This window comes from Sus scrofa, chromosome 4 (assembly GCF_000003025.6).
Source record: "Sus scrofa isolate TJ Tabasco breed Duroc chromosome 4, Sscrofa11.1, whole genome shotgun sequence".
NCBI classification, from domain to species: domain Eukaryota; kingdom Metazoa; phylum Chordata; class Mammalia; order Artiodactyla; family Suidae; genus Sus; species Sus scrofa.
In genome coordinates, this window is record NC_010446.5 from 93947048 (window position 1) to 93960319 (window position 13272).

A 13272-nucleotide genomic window follows, 5' to 3' on the forward strand; every position below is an offset into this window, starting at 1 on the left:
GGAAGAGGGGAGTCTCCCAAACAAAGGAGGCCAGCAGCCTCTGGGAGTGAGAGAAGGACTCATCAAAACCCTTCCCAAGGGAGTTCCTATTGTGGCTCAGCAGTAACGAACCCAACTAGTATCCATGAGGACGCGGGTTCGATCCCTGGACTTGCTCATGGGTTAAGGATCGGGTGTTGCCATGAGCTGTGGTGTAGGTCACAGATGCTGCTCAGACGTGGCAATGTTGTGGCTACGGTGTAGGCCAGCAGCTGTAGCTCCAGTTCAGCCCCTAGCCTGGAACTTCCATATGCCTCAGGTGTGGCCCTAAAAAGCAAAAAAAAAAAAAAAAAAAAAACCAATCCTTTCTCAAGAACCTGACTGCTCAAGGTGCCCACCCCGCAGCTCTGGCAGGCCCTGCTGTGAGGGTACACACCTCACACCATCTGCAGGCACACGCCTCTGTATACACACCTATGCCCCAGACCTAAGTGCACTCACAGGTACATCCTGCCCCGCAGGTGCCATGTTCACCTTTGCCTCTCTCACCTTGGATACTTGGAATCAGTGGGACCCTGAGGGTGGACAGGGCCCATGATGCATAAACACTCCCAGGGGGTGGATGCATCCTTGTTGGATCAGTGAGGGGCATCCACCAGGGACTGCCCCTTCCTCTATCCCACCTCTTAGTCTACCCCTTCCCATTGGGCAGCTGTCCCCTCCCCACTCGAGCACACTTGTTTCTGTCTTTTGTTTTCCTCCCTGGCCAAATCCCCAAGGTTTCTTTGGTCATTAACCTCCTGCTTTAATTAGCTTAGTGGGGAGGAAAGTGGAAGCAGGGCAAATTCAGAGGTGGGTGTCTGGGGGGAATCTCATTTCGGTGGGGACAGGCTCAGACCAGCTGGTGACAAAAATGCCTGGCACACAATCCCACGCAACTGTTTGCTATTTCTATTCATGTGAAAAACAGTCACCTGGTCCACAGAGTAGGACTCTTTCTCCAGAGTAGGAGCCCCCTGGCTCCCAGTACACAGTTACCCCAATCAGGTTCCTGGGGCAGAAGGAGAGGGGAACAGCCCACTCCCATAGGGCCTTGTCTCTCCAATTCTTCCTCTCCCACTCTTGCTTAGAGTCGGGAGCGCCCAATCCCACAAGGTTAAGTTAAATCCTTGAGCCAGAAGATACCCCTCCCCAAACCCCGAGCCTTCCAGGCTTTCTCAGTCATGGCTCCCCTGCCCTGGATCTCCTGCTGGGCAAAGAGAATCGAGAGCCCCCCCAGAGTGTGCCAACACCCACCCGCTTCTGAGATCCTTCACCCTGGCTCCCGCCCTTCCACTGGTGTGCAGATTTACTCTTTGTGAGAATCAGTTTAGGGAACTGGGCTTTGCAGCAGCTCAGCCCTCATGGCCTCACAGTGCCTGGTCTGTGAGGTCATCTCCTCTGTTCCTCTGCCTCCAAAGAGGACTTTACCTCACAAACTAGTTCGGATTTTTGGGTTCAAAGGCACTCCAGGAAAGGGCACCCTTCCATGGCTGCTCACCCACACATTCTTATAAAATTCTTTTGGGAAGTTCTTAAAAGTCTGATCTCAAGCCCTCAAGTTGCAGTGCCATCCTTTCTCCTACTGGGAAAGACCCAGGCATAAAGAGAGTGACAAAAGAAATGCCAAAGCTATGGGGTGAGGGGAGAAGAAAAGATTGCTTTACACTCCAACTTCCACAAGCTCCCCTAAAAGTCCCCAGCTGTCCAATTCGTGCCTTAAATACTGATTTTTTACTTTCACCAAATTTCCAGAGTCACAAGGTATTATTCAATGGGAGAAAGATGGGTGAGGCAAAGCAGAATGACGGTTAAGGCTAAAGAACAGATCGCCCCCAAGCTGTATGCACGGCCCAGGTCTGAGGAAGCCCGGGTCTCCATTCCATCGGGTCTCTCTTTCCTCCTCCTGTCGCACCCAAAGCTCCCGGCTCTCCCTAAACTGTTAAGTCACATCACGTCTTTCAGACTTCCCTTGCTTCCCCATTCTCGGTCCCCTACTTCTCTCCTCTCTTTCCACCCCTTCGTCCTCCTCACCTCAACACTCCAGAGCCCTCCCGGTTCCCTCTACAGATCAGAAGGAAGTGAACTAACTCACCTCCCAGTCGGTGCCTCTCAGATCTCCGAGACTGGGGGGCAGGAGGGGATGAGGGAGGATGGCTTGCCGCTTGGGGATGAGGGGACCCCGTCTTTTGCCAGGGGGTCCCACCCTCCAACCCGGCACCCCATCCCGGCTCCCAGAGCGCGCAGGACCAAGCTCTCCCCGCATCGCGGCTGCGGGCTTTGTCTGCTCTGCGGAGAACCTCTCCCCGCGGCCGGGAGCCGGGATATACTCTGGGAGAGCGGGAGGGGGGAGCGGAGAGCTGAGAGGGAGCGCGACAGGGAGGGGGAAGAGGGGAGAGAGCGAGAGAGCGAGAGAAAGCCGCAGTGACCCAGCCGGGACCGCTCCCCGCCCTCTCGCCCCCCCTCATTATCATAAGAAAGAAGGACCTGAGACTGGCCCGGATCGGGAAGGAGCCCGTCTTGGGAGGGGGGACACACTCCATTAGCCTTTTTTCGACCCGAACCGTTTCTGTACACTGACTCCTCTCCCGGTGCCCGCCCCTCGGAAAAATGAGGGACCTCGACTTCCATCCCACCCTCAGCTTCGCCTCTGAGCCGCGGGTAAAGACCGAAGGCACATCCCTATCCTCCTCGGGTCAGGGAATTCGTCCCCTCGCCCCCAAGGGCGGGAAACTACAACTCCCGGCATGCCCCGGGCGCCCCCGGCGCGCCCCCCTCCCGTCAGTTCCATGCTGCTCCATCCAGTTCATTTAAAACAAAAGAGTTTGAGCGCTGGAAGGGGCTGGGCTCTATTGGGGGCCACTGAGCGCCGCTCCTGGACTGGGGCTCGGTGCGGGAGCCTAAGGGGGGCGTCTGGACGGCGGGGTCTAGAGACTCCCGGGCCTGAGGCGGGAGGGGTGGGGGCAGAGATCCCGCAGCCCCCCGCCCCCCGTCACCCCCGGAGAAGAGAGGAGATCTGCTTTCTTGGTTTTGCTTCTCTTTCCCCCCACCCCCACCCCGGGGGCTGGGGCGAGGGGAGTCGGGTTACAGGGTGTTTGGGGAGGGGGGCTTAGGGGGAGGGTCTATCTTTCTATCTCGCTTTCTTCCCCCCTCCCCAGTTCTTTGTTCCCCCTCCCCACACACCCCCCTCCTCTCCTCTCCCCTCCCCTCCTCTCTCCTCTTTTCCCTTCCACCACCTCTCTCTCTCTCCCTCTCTCTCTCTCCCCCAGCTTTTGTTTCGCCATGCCTAGTCTAGTGGTATCTGGAATAATGGAAAGAAATGGGGGCTTTGGAGAACTAGGATGTTTCGGGGGAAGCGCTAAGGACCGAGGGCTGCTGGAAGACGAGCGCGCCCTTCAGCTGGCTCTCGATCAACTCTGCCTCCTGGGTTTGGGGGAGCCCCCCGCCCCCACGGCGGGCGAGGACGGGGGAGGTGGGGGGGGCGGCGCCCCCGCGCAGCCGGCCGCCCCCCCGCAGCCGGCCCAGCCGCCGCCGCCCGCGGCGCCCCCGGCCGCCCCGACAGCGGCCCCCGCGGCGCAGACGCCCCAGCCCCCCACCGCCCCCAAAGGGGCCAGCGACGCCAAGCTCTGCGCTCTCTACAAAGAGGCCGAGCTGCGCCTGAAGGGCAGCAGCAACACCACCGAGTGTGTACCCGTGCCCACCTCCGAGCACGTGGCCGAGATCGTGGGCAGGCAAGGTAAGCGGGCGCCGGGACCGTGGAGAGAGACTGGAGTGGGGGGCACCCCATCCCTAGCACGGAAAGTTCATTTCCTCCCTCCTTGCCCGCCTCTGGCTTGGTCTCTTCCCCACAAAGGGGGACCCGCCCCCTACCCTGATTTCCAAGTGCCACAAAGTTCCCGGCTACCCCCCAGTTGGGACTGTTCTCCAGATCCTTCCTCCCCTCAGGGCTGTGCCCTTAGACAAAGAAATATCCTCCGGTGGAGAGAGGGAAAAGGGAGGGGGATTGGTCTTCCAATCCGGGGAGGCTGTCCGGAGGGGGTGTCCACTCCTAGCCGGAAAAACTGGCAGAATGTGCAAAGAGTTACTCCGAGGCCCCTACTCCGGCATCTGCTAGTGGGTTGGGGAGGGGGCACCCCTGGGACCCCCAGCCGCCTGGAGTTACAGACTTTGGGGGAGACCTGGCCCGGGAAGCCAGACTGAGTATCTGTCTCTTTGTTGGGCTGAGTGTAGGAATGGAAGGGGGTGTGGCTCATGGGAGGGTCCCAGCCTGGGGGTGAGGTGGGGAAGGGGGACTGCTGGGAGGAGGGAGTCCTGTGGTCACCCACACACCAAAGTTGAATGGTCTGTGGGGTTTCGGAAGGGGTGCTTGCAACGAAGTGCCACGTCCTGGTGTGGACCTCTCCTCCTCCCTCTCAGGCTTTTGTTCTGGGCTGGCCACAGCGAGGGGCCAGAGGCCTGAAGAGGGGTCTCTGGTAGTGAGAGAGTAGGACTGGGCGGGATGGGGCATCCCAGGGGATAAGAAACCTTCAGCCGGAGATTTGGTGGAGGGCATGTGTCTGGGTGTGTTGTTGGGGTGGTGGTGGTGGTGGTGGGTGTAGAATTAATCCAGTGTAGTATGTCTGATACCACACCCTCCTCCATTCCAGCATCCCTGGGCGGGTGGGGGTGGGAGTGTTGGTGAGGGTCCAGACTGAGCAGACGGGGATCGTGGGGACCCTTCCCTCTCCTGGTTTCCCAAAGGGGGGTGGGGGGGCGGGATTTGGAAATTGCTAGGGGGCTGGGCTGGGGAGGTGTGGGGTGGGGGAGGAGCAGGGGAGGAGCTGTCCCACAGTGGGGAACAATAGAGGAGCTGCATTCCGGCTGGGAGTGAGGGAGGAGGCCAGCTCCTGGCAGGGGAAGAGGGGAGGCTAGCCAGGGGGGCCCCTACTCCATATCCCACCTCGTCCACCCGGAGTATGGGGGGTTGGGGGGATTTTGCGGGGAGATCCTGAATGGAGGAGGGGAAGATGCCACTCCCCGGCACAGCCCTCATCCCCCTGGGGCACTCCATCTCTTGAGGTTTCTGGTTTTAAAAGTTGGATTTCCTCTTGTTACCAGAAACTAGGGACCCAGAGCCATGGAATTGGGTGGGGACACTGATATCTTTTCTCGGTGCGGGGGTGGTCTTGGGAGGCCCCGGAATTTCATGGAGTCATTCTTTCCTCTTCTGCCTCCGCATCAGATGGGCCTGCCTCTCATAAAAGTAGGGGAATCTCTCCTCTTCAGAGAAGATAAGCCTCCCCCCTCATTCCTTAAGTAATTGGAAGTCCTTTCTCTTGTCTGACCTCCCTCCTCCTGCTGCAGTGTCAGTGCTCCTCTATTTGACCTCTAGGAAGGTGAAAGCCAATGGGTCTTCCCTTCAAGAGATGCTCCTTCAAGGTTGTGGAACCCAGGACAAGGTCCACCACTTCTGCACCTCCAGGCTTCTAGCTTTTCTCCTTCCTCTTATGCCTGGCCCGTCCTCCTCACCCCAACTCCAGTCCCCAAAGACACCTAGATCTCATGTAAGTTTATGGACCCAAAACTTAGAGCCCGAACCCAGGTGCCTATCAGATACCATGCGGATAGAAGTTGTAGGAGAAGGGACTTCACGTTCCTTAACCCTCCACACCTCCCAAGCAGGACAGTCACTGACTGACCTTAAATCAGCAAGGATGCGGGCTTGACAACAGGTAGGACTTCTCAACTGCCAAGAGGTCTGAAGACAAAAAGGGAGGAGCAAATCCTCCTTCCTGAGGTCTCTTGAAGGTGAGGAGAGCTGCCCCCAACCCATCCTCCAGCCACACACCAGTTTAATAGGGTTGGAGAAGAGGCCATCTGGAGTGGAGAAAGGAGGGGGGAACAATTAAGCTCACCTCAGGCCTGTGGTTGGAGGGTTGGGGCAGAGTCAGAAAACTAGGACCGCTGGCGTTGGTTTGGGGGGACAGGTAGTGTCGCAGGGGTGTGAGAAAGGGAATGGCGAGCGTGTATCTGGAGAAGGGTATGAACGAGTCTATATGTGAATGGGGGCAAAAGTTGTGGGTGGGCGTGTATAGGAATGTGCCATGGGGGGGCAGGGGGATGGAAGAGTTGGGTGGATGAAAGGTTGAAACACAGGGAGTCCGTGTGTATGAGAGACAAGAGTGTGTGAAAGTGTATGTTAGGCTTGCACCCCAAGTATCATTAGATAAAGGCACACCACTGCATCATGGCTCCTCGTAGGTCCATGTGTGTGTATGTGCAAATTCACACACATGTAGCATGTGTGCTTCGAGGAAGCCACTGAGTCTCTGAGGTTCTGTGTGAAGCCAGGGGCAGGGAGAGGGAAGCAGAGAAGGAGGAGAGATTTGTCCAGTCAGCTGTCAAGGTCTGCCACCTTTAGACTGCAGTGTGGCCATCCCACCCTCCCTCACTTTTCTCTTTCCCCTTCTCCCTCTTTGTCTCTCTTTGTCTCAGCGTTTCTTCTTCCTGCCCCTCTCCCCAACCTCTCAGCTCCAACCCACTACTTCTTCAAAGCAGGAGTCTGGGTCCAGAACACCCTCTTGCCCACCCAGCCCATCTTGGTTCTCCTGCCCCCAGGGTGGCAGGCATGTCCATGGGGTCAGGCGCTGTGTTCCTCACATATCATCATCCTTTCCCTCCTGAAACTCTGATTCTCAGACCTTTCCCAGGCTCCCACGCTCTACTAGTTGCTGAACACTTGCTATGAATTTGGGACCCACTGAGAGACACTAATGAGTGGAAAGCATGGGAGCAGACAGGGATCAGTCCTCCCAGAGTAGACTGGAGGATATTTTTAATGAATGGAGATCGAGTAAAGAGTAGATTGTGGGTTGCTGAATGCATTGGGGTTTTGAGGCAAGATCAAGGTCAGTGACAGATTGGAGACTGCACTTGGTGGGCAGGGCGGGGTGATTAAGTGATTTGGAAGTTTGTAAGTAGCCAGAAATCAGTAAAGGAATTGAGGGAATAGACAACTTGCAGTTGGGGAGGAGTTAATGAATAGATTTGAGGTTAGCAGCTTGTTTGGGAAGGTCAGTGGTTATTTCTGGATTTCAAAGAGTGCACGGATTTGGAGGTCCTGAATGGAAAGTTGGGAAATTTGCAATCTGTGGTTGATAGAGGCGATGGGTAGACCTGAGAGACGTTGAGTGAATTGTTCAGGTGAGGGTGGCCTGGGGCTGGGGAGGTTGAAATGGTAGGCAGAGGTTCCTGGGGGGCTGGGTATCTAAATAGAAGCAGGAGCTTACTGGTTCCAGCACAAACCTTCCTGCCCTGTGAGTTTCCTCTCTTCCCTTCCCTACCTATCCCAGGTTGCAAGATTAAGGCTCTGAGGGCCAAGACCAACACCTACATCAAGACGCCGGTGCGAGGCGAGGAGCCAGTGTTCATGGTGACTGGCCGCCGGGAGGACGTGGCCACAGCCCGACGGGAAATCATCTCAGCAGCGGAGCACTTCTCCATGATCCGCGCCTCCCGCAACAAGTCGGGCGCTGCCTTTGGCGTGGCGCCTGCTCTGCCCGGCCAAGTGACCATTCGCGTGCGGGTGCCCTACCGCGTGGTGGGGCTGGTGGTGGGCCCCAAGGGGGCAACCATCAAACGCATCCAGCAGCAGACTAACACGTACATTATCACGCCAAGCCGGGACCGCGACCCGGTGTTCGAAATCACCGGTGCCCCGGGCAACGTGGAGCGTGCGCGCGAGGAGATCGAGACACACATCGCGGTGCGCACAGGGAAGATCCTCGAGTACAACAATGAAAATGACTTCCTGGCCGGGAGCCCCGACGCGGGGCTTGACAGCCGCTACTCCGAGGCCTGGCGGGTGCACCCCCCGGGCTGCAAGCCCCTCTCCACCTTCCGGCAGAACAGCCTGGGTTGCATCGGCGAGTGCGGAGTGGACTCCGGCTTTGAGGCCCCGCGCCTGGGCGAGCAGGGCGGGGACTTTGGCTACGGCGGGTACCTGTTTCCGGGCTACGGCGTGGGCAAGCAGGACGTTTACTACGGCGTGGCAGAGACTAGCCCCCCGCTCTGGGCGGGCCAGGAGAACGCCACGCCCACCTCGGTGCTCTTCTCCTCCGCCTCCTCCTCCTCTTCTTCCGCCAAGGCCCGCGCTGGGCCCCCGGGAGCGCATCGCTCTCCTGCCACCTCCGCGGGACCCGAGCTGGCGGGACTTCCGAGACGCCCGCCCGGAGAGCCGCTCCAGGGCTTCTCTAAACTTGGGGGGGGCGGCCTGCGGAGCCCCGGCGGCGGGCGGGATTGCATGGTGTGCTTCGAGAGTGAGGTGACTGCCGCACTCGTGCCCTGCGGACACAACCTGTTCTGCATGGAGTGTGCAGTACGCATCTGCGAGAGGACGGACCCGGAGTGTCCGGTCTGCCACATCACAGCCACGCAAGCCATCCGAATATTTTCCTAAGCACCCCCGCCCCGTGCCTCCAGGGGCCGCTCCCCAGGGGTCCTTCCTGGAGCTGTTTTCCTCTAGGGCCTTTTGGAAATCGGTGGTTTGAGGGGCAAGGTGCTTAGAGATCGCTCGCTGGGGAGGGGGGAAGGGGAGGCGAGGGTGGCTGGAGGGTGGGCCACTTTCAGAGCCTCTGGTCACCCTGTCCTGGAAAGGTTAGGAAGGGGCCAGGCCGGAAATTTTACTAGAGTTACAACTCTGATACCTCAACACACCCTTCAATCTGGAAGCAGCTAAGAGAAACTTTTGTTTTGCCAGAGGTGGCCGCCGAGGCAGCCTGACCCACTCTCCACCTCCTGCTCTGGGTGTCACACTACCGCTTCCTCTGTGCCAGGGGCGGGGGGAGGGGGAGGGGGAGGGGAAGAATTACCGTCTGTATCTCGAGGTGCTCTTCCAATCCCCAAGCCCTCTGGTCCTGACCTCCGACCTCCTACCACGACCCTTTAGACCCTCCACCGCCTGGGTTTCCAGCAGTATAAGGGGGTTGGGGCCCTTTCAGAAGTCAGAAGAGATTTTCTGAGGTGGGGGGGGAAGGGAGCGAAGCGCATCCATCCACAAAGGGCTCAGAACGCATCTATCCCCACAAAACTGGGCTAGAGGAATCCGGAGAGGGATGCTCCTCTCTGCCCCCTGCAGCTTTCCCTCCGCTCTCCTCCCCAGCTTTCTCCCCTTTGGGTTTTCCTTTCTTTCTCCTTAGCGCTCTCCCCCAGCTCTTCTCTTTGCTCCCCCTTGCTGGCTGGCACAAGCAGCCCTGTCTTGCGCTTTCTCTTTCTTCCCTTCTCCCTACTCCCTCCTGCTCCTTCCAGCCCAGCTTTGGGGACACAACACCCCTGGGGAGAAGCAGGGGGAAGAACGTTTTTGATGGTCCCCCCCCTTTCTTCTGCTGGCCCTCTCCCCTTCTCCTCCAAAGAAACACCTCAAATTCTTGATGGAATGTATCCCCGTTCTCAGTGAAAATTTGAGGAGGGGACTAATACTGGGGTACCTAAAGGGTCAAACCACCTTGATCATCTTCGGGCATTACATTTAGGGAGCAGTTCTTGGGCTGGATTTTCTGGTGGTGGGAGGGGGAGAGCCAGGGTAAGGGGTCTGCTGTTTCAAAGAGCAGGAAAGGGCCTGAGGCAGTAGGAGAGGCCGCTGGAGGGAGGGGCTGCTCCTCCTCCCCTTCAGTGCCCCCCCCCCGGGGGGGGCCCTCTCTGGACCTTATTAGCAGGTTAATCACGAAGTCTCTCACTCTTTCTGAGAAGAGAGGCCAGGTCTTCAGAGAGGGGTCCGTCCAGAGCCAAGCAGGATTGGGGGCCAGCAGGGCCTCTTCAGAGAATCACGTATTATTATAGGCCTTGCACCCCTTTTGCTGCTTCCCTACTGCTGACCTGGGGCAGCCACCAGCCTCCCACCCTCCTGGTTCCGCTGGCCGGGCCAGGAGAGGATGGGCCATGGGAGTCCCTGGGGGTCCTAGGAGATTCTTGTATATAGTAGGGTGGGACTGTTCTAAATGATCTCTGAGCACTTAAGCTCAGGAGTCCCATTCTTCTTGGATGGAGAGGGGGTGCAGGGATGGAGGCATAGAGGGGATTTCCTCCTCTCCTTCCTCCTGTTGTGAATTAACTCACCTCTCCTCAGCCTTCCCCTCCAGACCACCAGCCAGGGAGGGGAGCCGAAGGAGGTCACAGCCAGGAAAACTGGCCTGTGACAACTTCCCTCCTTCCCGCCAATGTGAGCCATCCTGAGATGTCTGTACAATAGAAACCAAACCAAATGGGCGCCCCTCGGTCCCCGAGGGGGGGTGGGGAGGGGGGTGGGAAGATGGTATGTCTGTCTGTCGATCCCCCTCCCCCTCTCCACTCTACCCACAAAGGCAGAAGACTGTTACACTAGGAGGCTCAGAAATTTCAATCCCACTCTTACTAATTGAGCCAAACCTAGAAACAAACACAAAACACATATAGTGAGAGACAAAATAGAGGAGAGAAAGAGAGCGTGAGAGGGAGCGAGATAGGCGACCAACACAGAGGAGAGAATACAAAAATAGCAAAAAAAAAAAAAAAAAAAAAAAGCAGTTCTTTATAATTTAATATTCTATTTTAATAAAGGCGTTTATTACCATATAAATGTAGCAAAGAACCTGGGCTAATATGAAAAAAAAAGACTTTTTATTAGGTAATTTATTATATGAAAAGGATATTTTATTTTATGATAAAGTGATCCTTAAAAAATAAAAAAACTTTAGAAGGTTTAGAATATATGTAGGGAGAGAAGAAGAAAAAAAAATACATTTGTATTCAGAGTTAAATCTTAAAAAAGTGTTTTTAATATATGTTCGGGTTTACGTTCCTTTTTTCCCCCACTTTTTTTTGGGGAGGAATGTCATTTGCTTTTTTGGGGGGAGCATCCTGGGATGGATGGTGGAGACGGGCCAGGGAAACCTGGTCCCTCTGGGGCCCTGCAAGTAGATTGAATTTCACTCCCTGGGCTCCTCCTCCCCTCTACCCCTCCCCCCTGGGGGGAGCTGGCAGAGCCAAACAAAGAAAGGGATTAACCAGAAAGGTGGAAGCAGTAGGACTGAGGATCCTGGGGTGTCCCCCACTTCCCCTGCCCTGTCCCAGGGGCTAGTGAGGAGGGGAAGTCCAGAGCTGAGGCCTAGCAGGCCTCCTGGGAACCCTCAGAGGTGTGAGATTTAAGAGAAATAGTTGTGGGATTTTGTTTTTGTTTTTGTTTTTGTTTTTAACCAAAAATGAGAGAGAGAAGAAAAAGAAAGAAACCGAGGGGTTTAAAAGAAAAGAATACTACAAAATAATAATTATTAATAACAATAATAATGAAAATTTATTTCATATAATCCTAGAGAAAAAGAGAAAGAATTACTAGTTACTTAGTAGACGATATTCAGATAGCTTAAAGTTTAGTAGCATTGAGGGCCCCTGGGTCCAGTAGAATGTATAAAAGTCGTAACGAAAAGGAAAATAGAAGAGGGAAGTGGCTGAGTCCACCCTGAGCTGTCCCGTCTTCAGGTATCAGGGTGGGAGCAGGTTGCTAGCTATGGTTGGGAGCTTCCTTCCAGTCGGCTGGGGTTGATTCTGAGAATCCTTGGATTTTTTCATTGTAGGACAAAATACATGAAGGGCTCAGTTCCCAGGGTCTTTGAAAAAATGGACAGTCATCATTTCTACCAGAGGAGGGCTGGGCTAGGATAGCACATTGGCCTGCACCCCAGTACCTGAGGACCTGGCCGGCCTGGCCTTCCCTGTCTGATGGGCATCCCTTACTCCAAGTATGTCCTCTTGGGCTTTCTGGGAGGATGAAGGCTGCCCAGCTCCAACTCTCCAGAGCCAACTTCTCCCAGGCCTACTGAGGAAGTCCTTCTTGAAGTGTAACCTCAATCCACTCCACTACAGATTGATTCCAGAGCCTGGAAGGTCATTCCACCAACTGACACACATGCACACTTTTTGTTTTTGGTTTTTTTTTTTTTTTTTTTTGGTCTTTTTGGGGCGGCACCCACAGCATATGGAGGTTCCCGGGCTAGGGGTCTAATCAGAGTTGCAGCTACAGACCCGCACCACAGCCACAGCAAGCCAGATATGAGCCACATCAGCAACCTACACAGCTCATGGCAACGCCAGATCCTTAACCCACTGAGCAAGGTCAAGGATCAAACCCGCGTCCTCATGGTTCCTAGTTGGGTTTGTTAACCACTGCGCCACGACGGGAATTCCCACACTTCTTACTTTCTCAGAGCTTCAAGGGGAATGAGCTGGGATGGTCTGTCCCCCATCCTTGTCCCCACCGGATATCCCCCTTAGCTTCCGACCTCCATGGCAGCAGTTGGAGTACCCATCTCAATAATCATTCCCCTTTAAAGTTGCACTGTGCTTTGCAGATTTGCAAATATGCTTTATCATCTCATAGAAGTTAGATTCCAAGAAGGACTTCCCACCTGTTGGGGCAGAGTGGTGACGCTATCCATGAAGGCCTGGAAGAACTGGTCCCCAAGGGTACAAAGGCAGGGGGAGGGCAGCAGGGACTTTGGGTGAGCCCAACCCTAACCCTCTGCCCTAGTTCACCTCCATCTGTCAGTGTTCAGGGAGGAGTCATCCACGGGGTCCTGGCTTCCAGGCACATCACCCTCCCCCTGGACGATTGGGGAGCTTGATTTTTGCTTGTGAGAAATCAACTCTTTTTTTTTTTTTTTTTTTTTTTTTTTTTTTTTAAGCACTTGCCTTCTACCAACCCCAGCTTGCAATCAGGTCGGGCCCCTCTCTCCTGTTCAAGGGGGTGTGGAGGCCCCTGGGCTCTTGGTGAGAAGAGCCTGCTCCATTACATCAATGACTCTGTCATGCCCCTCCCTGGCCCTAGACCCCAAACACATCTCCTTCTCCCCAATTTACTCTTCTCACCCCACCTAGGGACAGATTTCCCCCCTGCTCTTTTTGTCCTAGAAACCCCACTAGTTTGGGAAGGTAGCGTCTGGGGTGGGGAGGGCTTCCCCTTCCCCACTGGAGGGTGTGGGTGGGGTAGGGTGGGTGGGGGGAGACAGCCCTGGGGCAGGGGAAATGGTCTCTCCACTGTAGAAAGTAGAGTAGGATTGTGGTCAGACTTAATTTGAGGCATCTAGTGAAGACACGTACAAATCCACCAAGGAAAAACATTTCAAAAGCAAAACAGAGGTGGGAAACAAAACGGACCCATGAATAATCAAGTCAAAATGATGTTGCACAAAATGCAGAGAAACCAAGAAGGGGGAGGGTTAATGTATTAAATGTGCTATTAAGAAC

The 13272-nt window shown here is 55.5% G+C and overlaps 1 protein-coding gene across 1 annotated transcript; it reads left to right on the plus strand.

The window, feature by feature from the left end:
- Positions 2829–10750, plus strand: MEX3A (mex-3 RNA binding family member A). The gene is made up of 2 exons (XM_021089689.1): positions 2829–3754; positions 7350–10750. Exons 1-2 carry the CDS (start codon positions 3301–3303, stop codon positions 8453–8455), a joined length of 1560 nt encoding a protein of 519 aa, XP_020945348.1. The 5' UTR covers positions 2829–3300; the 3' UTR covers positions 8456–10750.

Excerpts from the sequence above, each read along its gene's own strand:
- MEX3A (XM_021089689.1), top strand. The coding sequence starts at position 3,301 with ATGCCTAGTCTAGTGGTATCTGGAATAATGGAAAGAAATGGGGGCTTT. Across the intron at positions 3,755-7,349 it reads CGAGATCGTGGGCAGGCAAG|GTTGCAAGATTAAGGCTCTG; the intron begins GTAAGCGGGCGC and ends TACCTATCCCAG.